The 13,597-nt window shown below is 35.3% G+C and overlaps 1 protein-coding gene and 1 long non-coding RNA gene across 2 annotated transcripts in view; one reads left to right on the forward strand and one right to left on the reverse strand.

The window, feature by feature from the left end:
* Positions 1-13,597, forward strand: part of LOC149802996 (carbohydrate sulfotransferase 8-like) — a 31,471-nt gene that overhangs the window by 803 nt on the left and 17,071 nt on the right. Inside the window, exon 2 of the mRNA XM_089952540.1 lies at positions 869-1,023. Within this exon, the coding sequence (XP_089808666.1) occupies positions 1,018-1,023 (6 nt within the window). The 5' untranslated portion in view covers positions 869-1,017. The remainder of the gene's footprint in view (positions 1-868; positions 1,024-13,597) is intronic.
* Positions 3,680-10,733, reverse strand: LOC149802997 (uncharacterized). The gene is made up of 4 exons (XR_016420121.1): positions 7,248-10,733; positions 6,279-6,441; positions 5,396-5,497; positions 3,680-5,043 (listed from the first exon to the last, which is right to left on the reverse strand). It is a non-coding gene; the product is annotated as an uncharacterized LOC149802997 (long non-coding RNA).

A 13,597-nucleotide genomic window follows, 5' to 3' on the forward strand; every position in this document is an offset into this window, starting at 1 on the left:
CCTTCTGATCTCGTTCTTTCTTCTTATCCTTGTCCTTTCTAATTATAATTTTGAGAGGAAACAATGAAATATATGTAGAACTACTTTTATAATTATATTTCAAAGTTTTTGTGGTACGAGAATAATTTAAATCGACGTGCTCTGTACAGTATTGCAAAAACCCACAGGTACTCTTATTTCTTGCCCAGTAGAATTCGTACTCCCTCACGTCCCCACCACTCAAATTTATAAATGAAAAGCATCAGGATATTTAAAAATGCTCAAAAACTGAGTAATTTCATTCATCAATTTATAAATTCTAACCAGATTGTCACCAGTGGACCCCTAACATCCATCTTTCTCACGTTTCAAACAAAGCGGAAAAGAATTTGTGTGCTTCTCCAAGTTACTACTTTACATACACAAGGTTTTAAATAAGCTTTTTTTAAAAAAAATCTGCGACTAGAATATGGAATCCAGGTTCAAAATTCGGGGCCAGATCATAAAAAAGTACACACACACACAAACGTACAGTCACTTGTCAGTTGAAGTTTGACCACAGCTTTATTCTTGCACATGTTTATTGGGTATTATGCACACTGAGTAAATAGACACACAGACTTTGCTTTGGTGCCCATTCGAGGAAAGCAGGGGCCCTTTTTAAATTTTGGATCCCCACCCCACACAACACTTGACCTGATCCAGCCCCAAAAAACTTCCATCAAATCACAACCTCTCATGTATTAAATTTTGATCCAAAGTTAGCACTATATTCCTATACGTTTGATAAGTAATCATGAATATATTAGTTGTCAAATTATGAAATACTTTTACATATTAAAATTCATTAGATAGACTTAAATCAGCTCACTTTCATGCTCAATTCTAGAGCGACCTTTAAGAGGAAGAGGGAGAGGACAGATGAGATATGGAGCAAGAAGTTGAAAAACCAGATGGGGGAGAGGAGGAAGACATGCTGTGCAGCCTAAAAACTGAGCTGACCAAGCTCTACACTTAGTTCAGACAAGGCAGACAAGAATGAGGGTAATTGTTTATTTATATCTTGCAAAACAAGTATTGATAGATATTGAAAAATGTTTGGTACTAAGTAACTTGGCAAAGACTCTAATATCTTTGTCAGTAGTGTTTTGCACAACTTAGAAAATGCATACTTGTATTAAAGGATTAGTTATTTTACCAAGCAATGTATGTTTAAACTACTTTACCTTTTGCTGCTACTCAACACCCCACCCCAATATGGTTTGATAAAGGAAGACCATGCACAGATACCACAGAAAATACAGAGGCCACCTCATTTATATGGCCACCTTATATAATACCAAAATTTTAAAAGTAATATGGAGACAATCTCATTGAGTACCCCATTGCATGATGACATACATATAATTGATATGAAACTAAATACAAAAGGTTTTAACATGGGTCACTTAAAATTTAAATGTACAAGGTATAGTGGAAAAAATAGAACAGATTAAGTTAATGTTGTCTTCCAAGGAAAATAATATGCATGTTTTAGGACTCAGTGAAACCAAATTAAATGCTAACCACAATGATAATCTATTTCACTGTCAAGGCTACAATAAACCATTATGCAGGGACAGAGAGACGGGGTGGGTGGGGGTGGTCTTGTATACATTACAAGATGTAAATGCAGAAAGGCGACCTGACTTGGGGTCACATGAAATTGAGAGTATTTGGGTAGAAATTTCACAAAATAATGCAGAATCATTCCTAGTTGGTTTCATTTATAGGCCACCTTCCTCCAGAGCAATTTGGAATGATAACTTTTTGAAACAAATAGAAAATGTTCTTGCACAGGAGAAAGAAACATATACTTGGCAAGAATAAATAAGGACCTACTCAATACTCAAATAAGGAGTAACTGGATGGAATTTATTGAATCATTAGGCCTAGTCCAGCTGGTAAATGAGCCCACAAGGGTAACAGAAATATCAAGCACTCTTATTGATCACATTTATACCAAGCTACCAAACAATGTGGCTTATGTTAATGTACCAAATGTTGGTCTTAGTAACCTCTATCCTACTTTTTTGACAACAAAGGTTAAATGCAACAGAAATAGGAAAAATACACACAAAACTATCACTTACAGATCTTTCCAAAATTGAAGTAAATAACAATTTCAAGATGACCTATATAAAGTTCATGGAATATTATCCAAAATATGTGAAGCTCTAAGGTGTGGACTGATTTATGGATGTAGTCTCTAAGCATGCACCACTAAAAGTACATTGAGTAAAGTATGAAATCCAACCTAACTGATTGACTACTGAAATTCTAGATACTATGAAGACATGAGGCCAATTGAATGCTATGGGAAACCATGCACAATATCAAGTATGGAGAAATAACAAACAAAAACTTTTTATCAATCAATGCTTGAAAACACAAAGAGCAACACAAACTCCATTTGGAAAGTCTTCAGTGAACTCATTGGGGTAACACACGAAGATGAGACAAATAAAATTCACTCACTTCTGGTAAATGACACAAAAGTCACTGATGACACTGACATTGCAAATGTTTTGAGTGATTTTTTTTCACTCATGTTACCACTAAGTTAAAAGAACCAGTGATAGAAAACAACTATAATGAACTGAAAAAATCCCTAAGGAGGTATGTTTCTCTATCCCACAGGTATCAACAAAACTGCTAAAAAAAATGTCTCAGTAAACTTGATATCAAGAAAGCTACAGGACTTGATCAGATTGGTCCACCACTCATTAAAACTTCTGCCACAGCTATTTCAGATAGCATAACATTCATAATCAATATAAATATTGCAACCTCATCTGTCCCCAAAATATGGAAAACTGCAAAAGTAATGCATATGCACAAATCTGGTTCTAAGAACGATGCTGATAACTACCAGCCAATTTCAATACAACCAAAACTTGTCAAAATTGATTGAAAAAGATGTCCATGACTCGTTCATGTCATATTTAATGAAACAGTTGCTGTTACACCCTATTCAATCAGGTTTTAGACAGAAACATTCATGTAATTCCCTCTTGCTGTTTCTTGCAGATACATGACAAATATCCAGATGGACAATACACTGGCTTCATCCCCTCTAGGCTTGCATGAACTTAAACACTTTCTTGCATGTATGAGTTTGTATATAATGAATACAATTGATTTTATTCATTGTTTTCTTATAAATGCACATACTATTGCATCAAACAATAATGCTTTCAGATTTTTTTTAAACAGCAGTTTATTTCTGCCTATAAACAATGTGGGCACGAAGATCATAAATAATCATTATAAAAAGTTTTCAGCAACTGCAGATACAATATTATACATTATTTTATTTTCAACTACTGCTATTTCAGGATATTATATAAAGTGTAACCTGCCTTAGCAGACACCTCCATATATCAGACACTGTTTCATATTTTACATAACTAAAATAGAGAAATCTCCTTCCCCACACCAAAACTATAGTTGATGGTGGTTCTTGAGGTGCCAGGTTTCTACAAATTCTCCTGGGATCATCTTCCTTTAGTTCTCTTCTCCTCTGCATACCCTGCTTTCCCTCAAGTTGACAGATGAGTGCTTTTTATATAAGCTCCCTGATGCGGGGATGTTTCCTTTTCCTTGCGAGGGTAGACGGACCATCTGCTGCTTTTCTTTGTTGTAACATCGATGCCTGTTTTATAGAAAATATTTTTTTGTTAACATTTGTGACAAGCATCCCCATGCTAACCCATATTAACTTTTTACCTAATATTAGAGCCTCATGATTAGTTCCCAAGATGTTGTTTTTGCTCTCATTTGTTCTATCCACAAAATACTATGTGAGACAGGATGCATTTTTGCCCATTCCTTCAGAAAGCAACATGTTTTCATGAACAGGTATTAGCTAGTAATCATCATGATGACAGCATCTACCCCAAATGTCCTGAGGACATTCCATAAACCCAATATATCCTTAATAAAGTGTGTCAGTCCCCTGGGAAAGTGCTATACATATCACTGGATCTAATTATTAGACTTGCATTGCTCAAATCAAAATAAATATCCACTAGAATGATAACAATACTAATTACAAGATCTGTATGCATGAAAATATTAAGATTCCTTACCACATATATAAATGTGTGCTGATTGTTGCAAAATGATTTGTATCTAATACAAAGTTTTCATGACTTGTACATGTGAATAATATTCCATTCGTCTGATCTCCAGGTAGGGATCATAATGTACAATCAATATATAAAATTATTTCTAATTTCCTGTAGTGAAACAAGCTTACACTATCTCCCCTTCTTTGTTTCTCATTACACCTCAGCCACTATGGATATTGTGATCCAAAGCAGTTAGCTCATTCCTAATCCTGTACACAGGAGGGATGTATGAAAATCTCTTGGCACTGTACATCATGATCTGCTGATGAAAAACTTTCAAGCTCAGCAATTATCAAAAACATGTATCTTGTAACAGGTGTTATTTGTAATCTGCTAACAGATTAATACAATTGTTAAATAATCATTACTGTTGGTAATTTTTGCATACATAAAATCTTTACTGAAGTGTTTATTGATAGAGTGTCATGGAATTGTTTATACCTGATGTGCATGTATTATACCTGAAATTACCAAAGACTTGAGAAGGAGATTCACTATACATGTATCATGTGCACACATCTTATGAATTCTAACTTATTCAGATCTTCAAAGGTAAATATATACAGTAATTTATTATTAAGTTGAGAATAAAAACATTTAACGTGGTCTTCACATTTTTCTTTTAAATACCATGCAATTGTTGCAATCCTGAAATGGCATACCTGAAATTTAAGTAATACCCACTGTTTAGGAACCTTTGGTCCAAGAGCACCTGTGCCAAGGTTTTCAGCACTTTGGCTTCCTTCTTGGGATCAACTTCATCAAGCCAAGGCTTTGTCTACTCTCCATTCTCCAGGTAAGGTTCACGAAGACATTTATTAATGCCTTGGCCATGTCAGAGGCTCTACTCATGTGTATTGGTGATGTGATGTAGGACACTTCTCAAGATACTCTGAAAGAATGCCACAATCAATACCTTTAGCACCTAAAGCTGGTCTCTTTCGTCATGGTGATCATAAAGCAAAAGCTACATTGTAGAACTGGCTAATAGTTAACGTAGCAGGATTTAAATTTTGCTCAGATCATTGTTCCTTCAATATTCCTCATTACTCTGACATTTCAAACAAATTGCTTTTAATAAACTACATACCTAGAAGATTTGGTGATGAATATATATATGGATAAAATATACATTAAAAGAAATCAGAAGATAAGTATTATGCACTGTAATTTTGATTTCATACAAAAGTATACAATAGCAAATGTTTACATGTATGTTTCAAATAAAAGGACTGAAAACTCACAAAAAATTGTCCATAGCTGCTAGCAATCTTGCATGAAAACCAAAACTGGTTCATGTCCTGGGACCATTGTAATAAAGCCATATTATCCATTTGTTTGGCAACCTTGAAAAGTAGGTAGATAAAATAAAGTTAAAAATGCATGAAGAGCAATCATCAAAACAAAAACAGCTTTTCAATTCCAAAAGTTTTATAACAGTAATGAGTGAAAACCAACAAGTCATTTAATTCCCAAGAATAAAAAATGAAATTTAAAAAGAACTTACAGTATTATAAATTAAATCCCAAAAAAGTTATATCACCAGTCCTAATGAACTGCCAGTGGTTTCCAAAAACAAACTTCAACTGTTATCTCAGTATTTTGTTTTTAAATTAAATTTGTCTTATGTGCATTCATCATGAGCTAAGTGGATAGATGGGAAGAGGGTGTTAGCAAGAACTGCATGTGGATACATGTATAAATGGGAAATGGCATAAAGAAAACATATGAGGCATGTAGACACAATTTCAATATACAATCACTGGTCCTCTAAGTATTGAGTGGGGGGAAAAAACAGCTGTGATTTTTGGGTTAGCCAGCACAGTATACTGGATCTTTTTTGCATAACCAAAACAATGACAGTTCAAATTATGCCTTTTTCTATGCATCAAGTGGCAGAGTTGAAATACCCAACCCCACTTCTGAGAAAGCGAAATTAAAGGCCTTTTTCGAACTCAAACTCAAACTAAGAAAAGCATGAAGTGGGAACTCAACATGCTGGTAGTTATAATAATGTCCTTTATCAGTGTTGGATTTGTTACATCATTGTTTTCAACAGAATGACAATTGTAAGACAACCCCCCACCCACACACACACAAAATCTGCAAGAAATTTGTCATTTTTACCTTCCTGATTCAGTAGAAATACTTCAGATACTGAAGGTGTCTTCATTCTCTCAGTATGTTGCAAAAGCACTTGGCAGGTGTTGAAGTGAAGCATGAAAATGTACTGGCCATCGGTTCTGTATGCTTGGGTTCATCTTTTGCTATATTCTTTGTAACTTTGTAACTAAAAATATGAATTAAATATTCATTTGTATTGTAAGTTATGTTTTAAATCTGTTTCTGTGCACTGTGTTAAACAATTAGAACTGAAATACTTCATTTAAGCAAGAATACATTATAGATCTATAAAAAAATCACATCAGTAAAACTAGCTTGACTGCAACTCATAACTTTAACTGATAACAATCTGCCAGCCATATATTCTGGTAGCACTACAACATCCTTTCCTATCATGACTAGAGATCCTTTTGTAATTGTAGTCAATAGAGTGCTTTATAATAGATTTACTAGTAGTTGAAAGATGTACAATAAAATATTATTAATTGTTCCATCACGTTTACATGATAAGCTTATTAAACTTTTATGCAAGTAATGTGCATGTCACATTAACCTAAGGTGTGTGTGTGTGAGAGAGAGAGAGGGATAGAGATGATATAAATATTGATAACGCTTGTAAATTTATCTAAGTTCCCTCGCTGAATTTAAAAAACATGTCTCACGAAGATAATTGACCGGTGTACAAAATGACCTTTATGAGCACGCTGTTATAAAAAATAAAAAAAATATATTCCACCCCAACATACAATACAGTCATCGAGTGAAATATTGATCAGCCGATCACATCTATTTTGGAAATATTACAAAGCAAGTCCTTGTGCAAACATTGAATTAATAAAACAGTGTGCTTTCAAACATACAGTAGGAACAAGATATTGAAAAATGGAGAACACTTATACATAGACATCAAAGGCACTTGATTCTGGGGAAACTAATGTGTATCACTATCATATAACACAGACATTGGCCTACCTGTCCAACAACAACTTCGCCATTTCAGTGTCTGATGCCAGTCCTAACTCTTACATCAATGCTCTCCATTGAACAAACTGGTCCCCAAGACGAATCCTTGATAAGTCCCGTTCGGTTTCTTCCCGGAAAGCGACAAGAGCGGACGACCTTTACGTTTTTGACTCTCACGTGTGTCCGCCATTTTTGTTTATAGTAGATATTTAAATTACAACCACGTGACTCATAACCCGCCCACTGGACGAAGATGACGTATAAGTTTATGTGGTCACGTGAGGCTTCCGTAACAGTTCGTGACCTACAAGTTCCAATTAAAGCGGGCCCCCACAAATATTCATTTTCTCTCGTTTTTTTATCAATTGCCCAATTTAATCTTCTCAAACTCTAGGGTTTTTTTTATTATTTCAGCTTATAAGTCGACACATTTCACTAGTTACATGATCTGTAACATTCACAAAATTACAGCTACTCTGCACTATTGTGCCTTTAACGTGAAATTTGATCACGTTGAAAAATTACCGACCGGGTCAGAATTCAACGAGGGTCAAAATGTGATACTACATCTGGGTCGTTATTTAACAGAACATTTAAAAAAGGGTCAGATTTTAACGTGAAATTTTGATCACGGTCGTTGAAAAATGACCCGGCGGGTCAGAATTCAACGAGGGTCAAAATTTAACACTACACCGGCTCGGTCTCGTGGGTTCACAGACTGACACAGCCGTTCATAGTCCGAATAATAGAAAACCAGTTAAGGACGAATATTACAAAATCACTGTTTGGGAATCATGACGGCCTGCTAGGTCTCGTAGGTTCACAAACTGACACAGCCGTTCATAGCCCGAATAATAAAAACCAATTAAGGCCACAAAAAATTAAAATAGGAAAATAGGAATTAATTAAAACAGGACTCCATAATAATATACAAACAACCATAAAACAAGTTTTCATTCCAAACCAATAAGAGAAGGAATCAAAATAAATAAGGAATTCATGAAGAAGAAAAAAAGAAAAAGAAAAAAAAATACTCCTAACCGTAACCTTGTCTCTTAAACAACATCTGGCTGAACTTTTAAATCAAGCTTCCACAGCTATTTCTACTAACATACTCAGCCAAATCCAGGCAATGTTGGCAGACGACCCGGAAGAATTTGAAACTTCCACGCTGGCAGCGGCCCTGGAAGTATCATCATCCAGCGGCGATGAAGCTGACGAACCTGCACCACCTAAACAGAGTGGAAAAAAGGAAGGCTCTGTCTACCGGAATATGGGACTGGGAAAGGCAATTGATGATATCAAAAAAGCGGGCCACTTCGTCAATGCCACAAGACCAGGTGTCCTAATGTGACGTCATCGCCGCCGACCAATCGTAGCGGGAGTCACATGCTGCTTGGTTTGACACCTGGGGCATTTCAATCCAACTAAGAAACACGAGTGTGTGGTGTGACTATTCCCACTCATGTTTATTAGCCTTTCAGTCAGGTCGAGTCCAAGGCTCGGCTAGCTGGGTACGTGGGAAAGCCTGCCAGTAGCTTCTCGTGGGTCGGCGGTTCTTTCCTGGGTTTTCCAGGGTTCTTCCTCCACCAATTATACTGGCCGCCATATATGGCCTATCTTGTGCTGAAAAATGGCGTTAAACCCTAGAAAAACAACAACAACTTTCAGTCAGGTTGTTAAGGACTAGTTAGTCCTACACCTGAGTGGCTAAATTAAAAAGTACTCTTTGAGTACATAAAAGCCTTGTGGATGAGGCTCCTTTTCCTTCCTCCAGGAGTAATTAAAAATCACGCAGTGCGTGAATAAACAAGTGGTACATGTTCAAAAGAACGAAAACCACTATAATCCAACTAAGTAAGTAAGTTTTGGGTCTTAGGGGATGTTTTCCTTCACGTCCGCGCTTGAACTCTAAGAACCCACAGTATTCGTCGTTCACACCATTCCACGGAATAAACAAAGAAGATGGAGGTGACAAAATTATTTAACGATTGAGACATAGCTATTTTTGGATCATGGATGGGACTTATGTAGTAGAAAGATTGAATAAGGAAAGAAGATTTGAAGGTAGCCTGAACAATGTGAAGAGTCTTGGAGTAGCAAAAGATCTAATAAGGGGAATTATTGAGGAAGAAGTAGAAAGAACCAGAGGATTCATCGACCCACCTTACGTGAGAGTAGGTAGTTTAAAGGAAGCCTTGGATCATGTCATAGAAGTCAGGAGCTTCCTAGAAAATAGCTTTTGTTGGACTGACTGGTGGTACGTAAAGTGGGGTTTTAACCAGTTGATAAAAGCAGAAGAACTAATTAGAGAGGTAATGAAAGTAGAAGTGATGAAGATAAAAGAAAAAATGGAGCAAAGAGAGAAAAGAAGAAGAGAATAAGAAGAAGAAATTAGAGTTTGAAAGATTGAATAACAACTGGATGAAGATCCAACAGAAATTCAGAGCGATGGGTCATCCTGACTGGATAAAAGAAACTGAAAAGAGGAAGAAGAAAGGAATAATGGAAAAAGTGAGAACTTGGTGGAAGAAGTGGAGGAGTTAGAAGAAGAAGAAGACACCCAAAGGCCCTTTTCAGGGCCACTCCTATATCTCGAAAAGACCTTGACTTTCATTGCCTAGACCCCCCTTTTTTTTTTTAAAAAAATTAAAAAAATAGAGACCCCTCCCTGTTTCAATTTTTTTCCCCTGTTCCATTTCCATAGACCCATCAGGTCGGGACCATATTAAAATAGGGTCCCGACCCTGTTCCATTTCCCCTAGTCCCTAGACAGTCCCACGATTTATTCCCATGTTCAATTCCCCTTGTCCCTAGAGTGGACAGTTGTTTTTTTTTCTCCCATGTTAAATTCCGCTTGTCCCTAGAATGGATATTTTTTTTTCTCCCATGTTAAATTACATAGTCCCCAGAGTGGATATTTTTTTCTCCCATGTTAAATTTACATAGTCCCCAGAGTGGATATACCCTTTTTAACATGGAAGTCCCCTAGTCCCTAGACCGTCCCTATTCACTACTGATGTTACATCTAATGATACCAGGATTGAAATTATCAGATAGCTGTGGAATAGACTTCAACTTTTTAATGAAAGTAGTTGTATCTTTAATGTATGAAGGAAGTGATTTCATTAAAGGTTGTAAAACACTATGAATAAATTTTGATAGGTTTTCAGTATATGAATTACAAACTGATATAATGGATCATCCTGGATAATTTAAAGGAAAATTATGGTCAAGATTTTTATGAGTTTTGGGTAATATGTAGAATTGAGGTGTACGTATGTTAAGAGGGAAAGTATCAAATTCCTCATATACGGAATTTTTTTTTTAGCGATCTCATTAATGCATGTTGAAATTTTTATTTAATTTCTAATTGACGTTCAACTTCTTTAACATAATCATCTTGATTCATAATAATAATAGTGTTTGACTTATCCTTTTTAATCACTATACTGTCGTCATTCATTAGATTACATAATGACTTAATTTCGTCCTTAGAAATATTGCTATGATATTGCTTTTTATGATTACCAGTTAATATCTCTTTTGTGATCGCGTATATATATATATATATATATATATATATATATATATATATATATATATATATATATATATATATATAATCTAAATATGAATCACGTAAAAGATGACTTAATTATGTTATAAAAAGGTTATTTGGGTGACAGGTTTTGAGATGACTTCTCCAACCAATTGGGCGACTTCTCCAACCACTCTGGGGCGACTTCTCCAGATACGTTGGGGCGAGTTCTCCATGGGGCGAGTTCTCCGCATACCAATAGTAAACGCGCCTCTGTTTAGAAGAGAATGTGGACATATGCGGTTTTCCAACGGACAGAATGTTATCCAACCACATCATTTTTTAGGCAGTAAAATGGCTGCAACGAGTTAATGTTTCTTATTGTGTGATGCAATTCCGACTCGGTATAAAATTTGTCTATATCTAATTTTCCAAACCAAATAATGCAAACATTCAGTCACGTAAACATTACAGTAAATCTGGAATTTCTGCTTCCAGTAAAGATCCCGTCTTATGAATATCCAACAAATAGAATCATTAGTAGCAGAACTGACATACTTTAGGTAGAAACATTGCAAAAATCAGGCCCAAGGCAGCAAGCAATGACCGGGGCCCCAAGCAAATAAAATGCATTGCGGAGTTGATTTCCTGTAAGCGCGGGACCCAAGGCAGTTGCCTTGTTCGCTTTGCTCTAGGGCCGGGCCTGGCAAATATATTCATAGAAATCTATGTATATGGCTTGACTAATCTAACCCGGGTCAACTATGTAACATCACAAAGGAGTCTCTATCCAGTGTTGAAAACTTATGCTTTGTCAATTGTTCCTTTAATTTGGAAAGACAGTTGCTCTTTGAATTATAATTTGTAAAACATCTACTTTTCAATGTCACTTGTTATAAAACTACGCATTTATTAATGCAATTTTTTTTTACGCGCTAACATGAAAGGTGCAGGTTTGGACCAGTATGAACTAAATTATTTCTTCTTCGTTCTCTCTAAACTGTTTCCATTAAAATAAAACTATGTGATAAATAAAATCTCAAATGGACAAGGATTTAATATAAATTTATAAAACTCGTTGAATAATGTCCAGCTTTTGCCCGCCAAGTCTAATAAATTCTGTGTTAATCATTACCCACTTGGGATCCTCTGTAACTGAAATCTCAAAGGTCTACGGACAGAAACTATATAGACCTAGAACTCTTTCAAATTTATGCAAAGGGTGTAATTCCGCCATTAAATATGGTCACAGTTAATAACAGTATAAATATTGACCAAACTTGACAGTAGATATTATTCAGGTATTAAGACCTTGTATATTTTATGATGATGATCTGCCATCAAATATGGCCACCGTTACTAAAAATATAACAAAAAATTAATGACTTTTCAACATAAACCACTCAACAGAATTTTACTGAATCTGACAAAAAGCATCCTGATATAAAGGGTTTTCTAATTTTTAAAACTGGTGCCTATCTGACTTTAAATATGCCCATCTGTACTTAAAATATAAAAGCAACTTCTACAAATGTAAACACAACTTCTACTAAAAGAAATAAAATCTTTTACAGAATTTGAAAAATTTTGGTTAAAAAAAATCATGGCACAATAATGGCTTTAAAGTTTATACAAATGATGGTAGTCCACCATCAAATATGGCTACCATAACTGAAAATAGAAAGAAAAAATAACATTAACGACGTCTCGGTAACTACTCGTCATCATTTGATCAAATTACCATTAGGATCTTAGGAGCTTTACAAATTTATAATAATGATGCTAAAAAGAAACCTGAGCATAATTTCACCAACTTTTGACACAAAATCATTCTTGCGTTCTAGCACTTGAATACTGGAAAAAGTGATGCCGATGTGGCATCAGATGTGGATAAATATAAAAAAGAACAGAGAAACATTGAAACCATTCCTTTCATAACATTTGGAATGAACAGAACTGGAATAAATTTCAATAGAAAGCATCCTACTAATCTTGATTTCTAGGCAATCTGGTCTTACATTTGGCTAATTTAGGCAATGCAGCTAGATTTCCTGTCCATCTGGTCTTTACCTTTGATTATTTAGGCAGGTGTAGCTCGATTTATTGACCATCTGGTTTTACATCTGGCTATTTTAGGCAGGTGTAGCTTGATTTCTTCGCCATCTGGTTTTACCTTTGGCTATTTTAAGCAGGTGTAGCTAGATTCATGGCCATCTGGTCTTACATTTGGCTATTTTAGGCAAGTGCAGCTAGATTTCATGGCAATCAGGTCCTACATTTGGCTATATTAGGCCGGTGGATCTAGATTTCCTGACCATTTGGTCTTACATGTGACTATTTTAAGCAGGTGTAGCTATATTTCATGGCCATCTGCTCTTACGTTTGGCTGTTTTAGGCAGGTGAAGCTATGTGAGTGAACTTATTTCCACGAAGGCCCCGGATTCAGTTATTTAAATAACAATGAAATGAACGAATCATTGCTTGAAAAAAAAAAGAATTAGATTTAATAGAAGACAAAGGATAAATTCACCTATACTAAAATAAAGTACACACACGGTAATAAAGCAAGGATATGGCAGATGGAATATACAGAGAGATAACGGTTCAGATTTATGTAAAGAATTTGTTGAAAAACTTGATTGAAAAATAAATAAAAAGGACGCATATAACTTTATTCAATGCTAGAGCTTTTCAAACGTCCAGATTGTCGTGAGATGTTGCGATTTATTCTCTGGCATCATTGGTTATTATATTTGTTGGATTGATAATTATGTTTTCAAAATAAAGGACAAGTATAAGACATCAATAGGATTTTGCT

Source organism: Sinohyriopsis cumingii, chromosome 3 (assembly GCF_028554795.1).
Source record: "Sinohyriopsis cumingii isolate HCF-2022 chromosome 3, ASM2855479v2, whole genome shotgun sequence".
Lineage (NCBI taxonomy): Eukaryota > Metazoa > Mollusca > Bivalvia > Unionida > Unionidae > Sinohyriopsis > Sinohyriopsis cumingii.